General features: G+C 49.8%; 1 protein-coding gene and 1 pseudogene across 1 annotated transcript; both read right to left on the reverse strand.

Moving 5' to 3' along the window:
* LOC100520579 (olfactory receptor 56A4-like) lies at nucleotides 249-3,442 on the reverse strand. The gene is made up of 2 exons (XM_021102653.1): nucleotides 3,425-3,442; nucleotides 249-1,863 (listed from the first exon to the last, which is right to left on the reverse strand). The coding sequence occupies exon 2, from the start codon at nucleotides 1,827-1,829 to the stop codon at nucleotides 888-890; it is 942 nt and encodes a 313-aa protein (XP_020958312.1). The 5' UTR covers nucleotides 1,830-1,863; nucleotides 3,425-3,442; the 3' UTR covers nucleotides 249-887.
* On the reverse strand, nucleotides 4,965-9,733 carry LOC100520396 (annotated as a pseudogene).

A 10,310-nucleotide genomic window follows, 5' to 3' on the forward strand; every position in this document is an offset into this window, starting at 1 on the left:
TCTTGGGGCATCCAGTAGTTTGAACATTCGCAAACACACACTTTTCTCAAGAGAATAAACTAGAAGTCAAAGGGACAGAGCATAGGAACAGAGCAGGACAAAAACGGCATGCCTGGGAGAGAGTGATCTGCCTCCTAGTCAGAGGGCAGCAGGAAGCAGTGGGCTTAGGAGAATGATAACAACCACCACGCAGTGACTGTCGAGATAATTTGGTGTGTGTACTGAAAGAAAGTACTGAAAAAAGAAAATGTTCGTGCTGTAGTTTATTCATCCTTTAAAATGACAACAAGAAGTAAGGAGCGGGTGCAGAGACGGAAAGTCTTCACAAGCATCTGGGAGGATCTGAGAGCCAGAAAATGGCACGTCTACACAGGCGCCAGAGAGGAGAGTCAGGGGTGTTTAGGGTATAGCTCTCCACCCCAAGACCAGGGTTCTGGAGTAAACGTCTACACTCCACCCAATTCACCTTCTCCAGTGAAAAAGCCACGTGGGGCTCTGCCAGGCTGAGTCGGGAGACAGGCGAGGAAATGGGGTCCTAGTAAATCGGGGGACAAGAAGGGGTTTGGAAGGTTATGCATATATTCTGTTTCTCAGGGGTCAAACGCTCCCACTCGAATCCACTCCGTTGGGCTAAGGGTTGGGAGACCCTCAGTCACGGCTTTGGTAGGGAAAAGATTCCCAAATAACCACAGACTCCAGGAGAGGGAGGTTCTGCTCTGGAACCACGGGAAGCAAAGATGCACGGAAGAAGGTTTTCATTAAGAATATTAAGACGAGGCGAATCCGAATTCATTCCAGGATTAAAAAGGGAAAGGTCTTTTCCAACATACAAATAAGTCCTGACCTGCATTGACAACCCCAGAGGTGGATGTGCTCTGAGGTGCCTCTCAGAACCTGCTCAGCAGCTTCTGGATTCCCTGCTTGACCTCCTTGGTCCTCACCCCATAAACAATGGGGTTCAGCGCTGGGGGGATGAGGTGGTGCAGGATGTTGAGCAGGATGGGGACGTCCGGGGGAATCCTCCTCCTGGCCAGGTTGGTGATGACCAGGACCAGCAGCACCGTGCTGAAGAAGAGGATGAGGATGAGGTGGGAACCACAGGTGCTCAGGGCCTTGGTGGCTGCTCCCTCAGCCCTGAGCCTCAGCACAGCTTTCAGGATGAAGGAGTAAGAGAGGACAACAAGGACGAGGTCAGAGCCCAGAAGGGTCCAGCCGGCCACGAACTGGTAGAGCCGATTGAAGGTGATGTCATCACAGGAGAGCTTGGACACGGAGAGGTTAGTGCAGATGCAGTTCTGGATGACCTTCTCTGCACAGTATCTGAGTCGCGAAGAAAGGACGGGAACAGGAAGAGAAAATAGGCCATTCCGGGCCACAACAAAGATGGCGGCTCTGGCGACAAACTGGTCAGTGATGATGGATGGGTACCTCAGAGGGTGGCAGATGGCCACATAGCGGTCGTAGGCCATGACCATGAAGGTGCAGGATTCCATAGTCAGGAAGCTGTTCATGATGAACATCTGAAGAAAGCAGGCAAAGAAGCTGATGGCCCTGAGGTCAAACCAGAAGATGGCCAGGACCTTGGGGATGACGGTGAGACAGAGCACCATGTCCAGCAGGGAGAGGAGGCTGAGCAGGTAGTACATGGGCTGGTGCAGAGAGGCCTCCAGCCGGATGGTGACCAGGAGGGTGGCGTTGGCCCCCATGGCCAGGAGGAAGAGGAGGCTGAGGGGCAGGGACAGCCAGTGCTGCCAGCTCTGGTAGTTAGGGAAGCAGATGAGGAGGAATTCGGAGACCGGAGCAGAGGAGTGGTTGCCGGGTGATGCCATGTAATGGACCTGATCACGCTGGAAATTCAGAGTCCTTAAAATGCAGGACAGAATGTGTCACCATGGGGAGTGTGCATTATAAACACAATAGAACTCGAGTTTCCACTGTGACTCTTAACTTGTCCCCACGAAATTTTCAAATCACCAATATCATTAATCATCGGGGAGCACCACCACCACCACTCTGTGTACTAAGCATTACGTTAACTGTGTATATTCATCATCTCATGTCATCCTTTTAAAAAGAGTTAACAATTGTTACCATTGTTACCCTATTTTCACAGATCATGAAAGGGTAGAGATAAAGGGAGCAGAATAGGTTGATCAAAATTAGAGATCCCAAATTTAATAGTGGTCAAAATTAGACAGCCAGAGCATAGTGAAGCCAAGACCGAGAACCAGGGACTCTGACTCTAGAGGCCCTGCTTCCACCCCTGCACACGATGCAGCCTCAGCAAGCACAGTGACTTCACCAAGCGCCCCCTCCCCCGGCCCTCAGAGTTTAGAAGGGACCGCTGTGTAGAGACCCGTGCTCGGCTGACTCTAGAAAAGCCCAGCCCTCTGCTCTGTGCCACTGGACAGCGACTGACTTCACGAGCCTCTCTTTCCACTACTGAGGAAACATGAGATTAGAGGGGGAGCAGCCCCTGACCCCCAAGGACAACACTTTCTTCCAGCCCCAAAGAGGATTCCACTTTAAAGGCACAAGGTTTATCATTCCCTTCCTGGATTATTTGCTCTTGTTTCTCCTGGTGACGCTTCAAGGGGCTTTCTTTGGTTTGAGTCCTTTAGAAAGAATTGAGAATTTCCTCTTCCGGTGACAGAGGCCGTCGATACTGTGGGTACACCAGGAGGTTCACCAAAAGTATGAAGACTTTCACTGTGAATGTCCTAGACTTTCCAAATACAGATTATACCACACACACACACGCACATTTCTACTCATTGGATGGCTTTAAGAAATCAATGATTCAGGAGTCATATCTGGGGTATCATGTCTATTCTGTACTACCATTTGGGATTAGAAAAACTATTCCTAGTGTGAGTCAGAGAAATAAGGATAGAAAACATGCCCTCCTTTTCTGAAAAGGCTTCTCCTTTCCAATAACCTCACGTTCTAGATCCTCAAAGTGACTCAAACTACTTGAAAGGGAAAGAGAATAGTTTGCATCTGCTCAGGTCTTGCTAGGCATACAAATGTGTAACATGGATTAAATAAAAAGTCATCTTCTGGGAGATTAAGTAATTCAGGAAACTTGACTTACAAACACTTATAATACAGTGTGGTTGTGGCTCTGGTAAGAATGATCTGAAAATGGTGGGAAAGAGACAAAAGTATAAGTGAATGAAGTAATGAGCTATGATTGAAAAGTTGGCCTCAGACGGCCGTGAATTCCAAGTCTGGCTTTTATACTCACTCTGTGCTCCTGACAGTTGTCTAAACACTGTGATACCGAGATTTCTTGCTTATGAACCAGATAAATGATATTCTATGAATGAGAGTCTTTGAGCCTATAGAAGTTTAGTGCCCACAAACCTTGCATGGCACAGAAGGACTCAGCCTCAGCGCTGAGTGAATCACAGCTGCCACTCACCCTTGTACCAGGAGCTCAGCATCTTGGCTGGGTCGGCCTCCACACCAGGCCCTGTTCAAAGAGGCTCAGCTCATTTTCGTTCCAGCCGCCTGGACTCGCCTCCTCCCCTCGCTGTCTCCTTCCTCACAAAGTTCCTGGCCCCAGCTCGAGATTTACCAGCTTCAGAAGTTTGTGCAGCTGCTCTTTCCTGCTCTTGCAAGAGCACCGAACTGGCCCCACCAGAGGCTGTGGAGGCTGCTTTTATGGACTCTGATTCCACGAGGCCCCTTCCATCCCCACTGCTCACAGGGGTGGGTGTTCTGGTTAGACATCTGGACCTGAAGCCCTAAGGTCTATTTCTCCAGAGAGTACATAATAAAAGGCTTAATTCGCAGGAGAGATCAAAGGCTCTTGGGGTCTAAAGAAAGAAAAGACCCCCCCCCCCGCCACCACCAACTTAAGCCTCCAGCTTTCTCTTCCTGATAGCACCGTGATCTGAGAGTGGAGGATTATTCACTTACAGAAATCTCTGGAAGTGGCATTTGCACACTGAGGTATATGGAATGACTGGCCAACAAGACCAACAGGGACCTGCTCTATACCGCAGTGAACTCTACCAGAGGCTCTGTGATCATCTATGTAGGAAAAGAATTTGAAAGAGAACCGATGCATGTACATGTACAACTGAATCACTTTTTTGTACAGCAGAAATGATCATAACATTGTAAATCAACTATGCTTTACAATGAATAATCTTTTAAAAATGAAAAAAATTAAAATTTAAGTATATATACATGTATATATATATAGTCTTTTGTCCTTTTAGGGCCACACCTGCGGCACATGGAGGTTCCCAGGCTAGGGGTCGAATCGGAGCTGTAGCCGCTGGCCTACACCACAGCCACTGCAACCCGGGATCCAGCCACGTCTGAAACCTACACCACAGCTCATGGCAATGCCAGATCCTTAACCCACTGAGCAAGGCCGGGATTGAACCCACAACCTCATGGTTCCTAGTCAGATTCATTTCTGCTGCGCCATGATGAGAATTCCTAAAAAACATGTTTTTATTTTTTTAATTTAAGTAACTTTTTTAAAGTGACAATTGAGCTGGATAAAAATTTGAAGATTGACAATAATGTTACACACATCTTCTTTGAATAATTTGCAAAAATGATATGCAAAACACATAAAAATGTGTTATATGTAACATGCATGTGTGTATATAATGCATATATGTATACATTACGCTTGTAGGGAGCCTCATGACACACCCAGACTGAAACAAATATGAATGGAACTCGTCCAATTGACCCTTTCTTGGGGCATCCAGTAGTTTGAACATTCGCAAACACACACTTTTCTCAAGAGAATAAACTAGAAGTCAAAATGACCAGAGGGACAGAGCAGGACGAAAACGGCATGCCTGGGAGAGAGTGATCTGCCTCCTAGTCAGAGGGCAGCAGGAAGCAGTGGGCTTAGGAGAATGATAACAACCACCACGCAGTGACTGTCGAGATAATTTGGTGTGTGTACTGAAAGAAAGTACTGAAAAAGAAAATGTTCGTGCTGTAGTTTATTCATCCTTTAAAATGACAACAAGAAGTAAGGAGCGGGTGCAGAGACGGAAAGTCTTCACAAGCATCTGGGAGGATCTGAGAGCCAGAAAATGGCACGTCTACACAGGCGCCAGAGAGGAGAGTCAGGGGTGTTTAGGGTATAGCTCTCCACCCCAAGACCAGGGTTCTGGAGTAAACGTCTACACTCCACCCAATTCACCTTCTCCAGTGAAAAAGCCACGTGGGGCTCTGCCAGGCTGAGTCGGGAGACAGGCGAGGAAATGGGGTCCTAGTAAATCGGGGGACAAGAAGGGGTTTGGAAGGTTATGCATATATTCTGTTTCTCAGGGGTCAAACGCTCCCACTCGAATCCACTCCGTTGGGCTAAGGGTTGGGAGACCCTCAGTCACGGCTTTGGTAGGGAAAAGATTCCCAAATAACCACAGACTCCAGGAGAGGGAGGTTCTGCTCTGGAACCACGGGAAGCAAAGATGCACGGAAGAAGGTTTTCATTAAGAATATTAAGACGAGGCGAATCCGAATTCATTCCAGGATTAAAAAGGGAAAGGTCTTTTCCAACATACAAATAAGTCCTGACCTGCATTGACAACCCCAGAGGTGGATGTGCTCTGAGGTGCCTCTCAGAACCTGCTCAGCAGCTTCTGGATTCCCTGCTTGATCTCCTTGGTCCTCACCCCGTAAACAATGGGGTTCAGCGCTGGGGGGATGAGGTGGTGCAGGATGTTGAGCAGGATGGGGACGTCCGGGGGAATCCTCCTCCTGGCCAGGTTGGTGATGACCAGGACCAGCAGCACCGTGCTGAAGAAGAGGATGAGGATGAGGTGGGAACCACAGGTGCTCAGGGCCTTGGCGGCTGCTCCCTCAGCCCTGATCCTCAGCACAGCTTTCAGGATGAAGGAGTAAGAGAGGACAACAAGGACGAGGTCAGAGCCCAGAAGGGTCCAGCCGGCCACGAACTGGTAGAGCCGATTGAAGGTGATGTCATCACAGGAGAGCTTGGACACGGAGAGGTTAGTGCAGATGCAGTTCTGGATGACCTTCTCTGCACAGTATCTGAGTCGCGAAGAAAGGACGGGAACAGGAAGAAAAGGCCATTCCGGGCCACAACAAAGATGGCAGCTCTGGCAACAAACTGGTCAGTGATGATGGATGGGTACCTCAGAGGGTGGCAGATGGCCACATAGCGGTCGTAGGCCATGACCATGAAGGTGCAGGACTCCATGGCAAGGAAGCAATTCATGATGAACATCTGGAGGAAGCAGGCAGAGAAGCTGACGGCCCTGAAGTCAAACCAGAAGATGGCCAGGACCTTGGGGATGACGGTGAGACAGAGCACCATGTCCAGCAGGGAGAGGAGGCTGAGCAGGTAGTACATGGGCTGGTGCAGAGAGGCCTCCAGCCGGATGGTGACCAGGAGGGTGGCGTTGGCCCCCATGGCCAGGAGGAAGAGGAGGCTGAGGGGCAGGGACAGCCAGTGCTGCCAGCTCTGGTAGTTAGGGAAGCAGATGAGGAGGAATTCGGAGACCGGAGCAGAGGAGTGGTTGCCGGGTGATGCCATGTAATGGACCTGATCACGCTGGAAATTCAGAGTCCTTAAAATGCAGGACAGAATGTGTCACCATGGGGAGTGTGCATTATAAACACAATAGAACTCGAGTTTCCACTGTGACTCTTAACTTGTCCCAACGAAATTTTCAATCACCAATATCATTAATCATCGGGGAGCACCACCACCACCACTCTGTGTACTAAGCATTGCGTTAACTGTGTATATTCATCATCTCATGTCATCCTTTTAAAAAGAGTTAACAATTGTTACCATTGTTACCCTATTTTCACAGATCATGAAAGGGTAGAGATAAAGGGAGCAGAATAGGTTGATCAAAATTAGAGATCCCAAATTTAATAGTGGTCAAAATTAGACAGCCAGAGCATAGTGAAGCCAAGACCGAGAACCAGGGACTCTGACTCTAGAGGCCCTGCTTCCACCCCTGCACACGATGCAGCCTCAGCAAGCACAGTGACTTCACCAAGCGCCCCCTCCCCCGGCCCTCAGAGTTTAGAAGGGACCGCTGTGTAGAGACCCGTGCTCGGCTGACTCTAGAAAAGCCCAGCCCTCTGCTCTGTGCCACTGGACAGCGACTGACTTCACGAGCCTCTCTTTCCACTACTGAGGAAACATGAGATTAGAGGGGGAGCAGCCCCTGACCCCCAAGGACAACACTTTCTTCCAGCCCCAAAGAGGATTCCACTTTAAAGGCACAAGGTTTATCATTCCCTTCCTGGATTATTTGCTCTTGTTTCTCCTGGTGACGCCTCAAGGGCTTTCTTTGGTTTGAGTCCTTTAGAAAGAATTGAGAATTTCCTCTTCGGTGACAGAGGCCGTCGATACTGTGGATACACCAGGGGTTCATCAAAGGTACAATAGAAGCTAGCTAGGGAGTGAGTTTTAGGCATGTAAGCTTCCGTGGGAATCCATTTACCTGTTCTGTTAAATTAGCCATGATTCCTAGTGGCCAGGATCTAATTATTCCAGCACATGGAATCTGTGCTCTGTAATCTCATGTGCTGTGATTCTGGTTGTTTCCTGTGTTGGGTACTGTCTTATTTCCCTGACTCCTGAACAGAGAGCAGAATGCTCTAGTAGCAGGAAGGTTGACAGCCACGGCTGCAACCGCCAAAGAGCCGGAAGAGCCAGGGGGTCATGGGGTGGCGGGGGGAGGGATAGAGGGGACCAGGAGGCCTGTAGCCAGTAGGGTTGGGGTTGCTAATGCTGCTCACCTGTCCCATCCAACCAGGGAGGGTGAAGTGTGGGCAAGGGGGTGTCAGACTCTGGCTCCAGGAAGATGAGAAGTGAGACTTCCACTGAGAATGTCCCCGACTTTCCAAACACAGGTTCTAGCACACACATGCACGCGCACACACAGTCTACCCACTATAAGGCTTGAAGACAAACCAAGGATTCAAGCAGGGCATCAGGTAGCAGCTTGTCCTCTATCCCATTTGCAATTAAGAAAATTACCCCATGTGAATCAGAGAAATAAGAAGGATGACAAACATACCCCCTTTTCTGAAAAGGCTTTTCCTTTCCAACAACCTCAAGTTCTGGATCCTCAGAGCAACCTGACCCGTTTGAACAAAATGAGAAAATAGCCAGTGCCTGCTCAGCACCTGGTTCTAATGTTAGGCATAAAACGTGCAACCCGGATTAAGCAAAAATGGCCATCTTCTGGGAACTTGCTTAAGAGAGGAGAACTGACTTACCTCATAATATGGTACAGTGGTGGCTCTAATAAAGACGAGCTTACAAACAGTGGGAAAGAGACAAAACTCTATGAATGAAATGATGAACCATGCTCGAAAACTTGGCCGTAGGTGGACATGAACTCCACGTCTGGCTCTTATACTCCTTGCATGACCTTGTATGACAGCTGTTTAACCGCTGTGGTACCCAGATTTCTCATACATGAAATAGATACATGATATTTAGCTTCGGGTGATGCTGAGGGGATGGAAAGGGGTTTTCATTTCCTGAGATCCTGTTAACACAAGGGACGTGACACGCTTCAGAGCATCAGAGAAGGACACAAAAGAGGTAAGGTTCACCTGGGGGCAGTGGGAGGGTTAGCTTTGCAGGCAATGGCGAGAGAAGGAAGGTCCGCCTACGCGGATGTGCGGTCCTGCCTGAGGATGAGGTGTTAGGGGTTGGTGGATGCTGCGTTCTCTGCGGGGAGGAGTTAGGAGACAGGAGTGTCAGGGGACAGTGGGTAAAGGCCTGCGGGAGCGTATGCAGCTGGGCAAGGTGTTTGCTGTGCACTGCAAGGAATCAGAAAAATTGACACTGGAAAGGGTGATGCTCCAGATGGGACAGAGGAGAAGCCCACAGACGGTGGGCTGGCCTTTTAGACAGTCCCCAGGGGTCCAGAGGAAGGGAACCAAGATCTGAGCCCAGGCTGTGCACGTGCTGCAGACTCCTGGACCCCGACATATGAGAGGAATATACTTCTGCTCTGTTTTGGAGCCGCTTTAAATCCCTTAATCACCGGGACCATTTTCTCTTCCTGCACATTTTCTCCTCAATGAAGCGGAGGAGGCCTCCTGCTCTGGGAAATGAGGGACCCTTGGCCGTCGGGGGCGTTGCTTTGCCCTTGGATACCCCCACTCCTTAGTTTGCACCCCCAGACCGATATTTACAAAAGGGTAGTTGCAGCAGCTCCTTGCGCAAGGGCTCATGAGCAAACCGTGATCTCTGACCCGGAGAGAGAGAGTCTGGAAAGACAAGCCTTAAATAACCAAAATGACAACAGGACATCCAAGCCCAGCTACCATTGCCCAGAAGCAGGAGGGATCATCTCAGCTCACAGATGGGTTTAGACAAGGCAGGAAGGAGGAGTCTCACCCAGCAGGCCCAGAGCCTTGACCTTCCAGCCATGCAATGGGGAGGGGTCTTTGAGCCTATTCCAGAAGTTTGGTGCCCACAAACCTTGCATGGCACAGAAGGACTCAGCCTCAGCGCTGAGTGAATCACAGCTGCCATCACCCTTGTACCAGGAGCTCAGCATCTCGGCTGGGTCGGCCTCCACACCAGGCCCTGTTCAAAGAGGCTCAGCTCATTTTCGTTCCAGCCGCCTGGACTCGCCTCCTCCCCTCGCTGTCTCCTTCCTCACAAAGTTCCTGGCCCCAGCTCGAGATTTACCAGCTTCAGAAGTTTGTGCAGCTGCTCTTTCTGCTCTTGGCAAGAGCACCGAACTGGCCCCACCAGAGGCTGTGGAGGCTGCTTTTATGGACTCTGATTCCACGAGGCTCCTTCCAACCCCACTGCTCACAGGGGTGGGTGTTCTGGTTAGACATCTGGACCTGAAGCCCTAAGGTCTATTTCTCCAGAGAGTACATTATAAAAGGCTTAATTCGCAGGAGAGATCAAAGGCTCTTGGGGCCTAAAGAAAGAACTCCCCTGCCAAGAAGGAGGGTAAGGGGGTGTTCCTGTTGTGGCTCAGCAGGTTATGAATCTGCCTGGTGTTAAAGAGGACGTGGGTTTGATCCCTGGCCTCACTCGCTGGGTTAAGGATCCAGCATTGCAGTGAGCTCTGGCATAGGTCGTAGTTGCAGCTTGGATCCTGCGTTGCTGTGACTGTGGCGTAGGCCGGCAGCTACAGCTCTGATTCAACCCCTAGCCTGGGAACCCCCACATGCTGCGGGTGTTGACCTAAAAGAAAAAAAAAAAGATGGAGAAGGGTGAGGAAACTGAATGATGCGAATCTTCTTAGGAGGACTGTTAGGGATGCGCCTTTGGGGAAGGAACTGAATAACCCCCGCAGCGCTGTAAC

This window comes from Sus scrofa, chromosome 9, assembly GCF_000003025.6.
Source record: "Sus scrofa isolate TJ Tabasco breed Duroc chromosome 9, Sscrofa11.1, whole genome shotgun sequence".
Classification (NCBI taxonomy): domain Eukaryota; kingdom Metazoa; phylum Chordata; class Mammalia; order Artiodactyla; family Suidae; genus Sus; species Sus scrofa.

Bases quoted from the DNA above. Each gene is read 5' to 3' on its own strand.
- LOC100520579 (XM_021102653.1), bottom strand. From the start codon at position 1,829: ATGGCATCACCCGGCAACCACTCCTCTGCTCCGGTCTCCGAATTCCTC.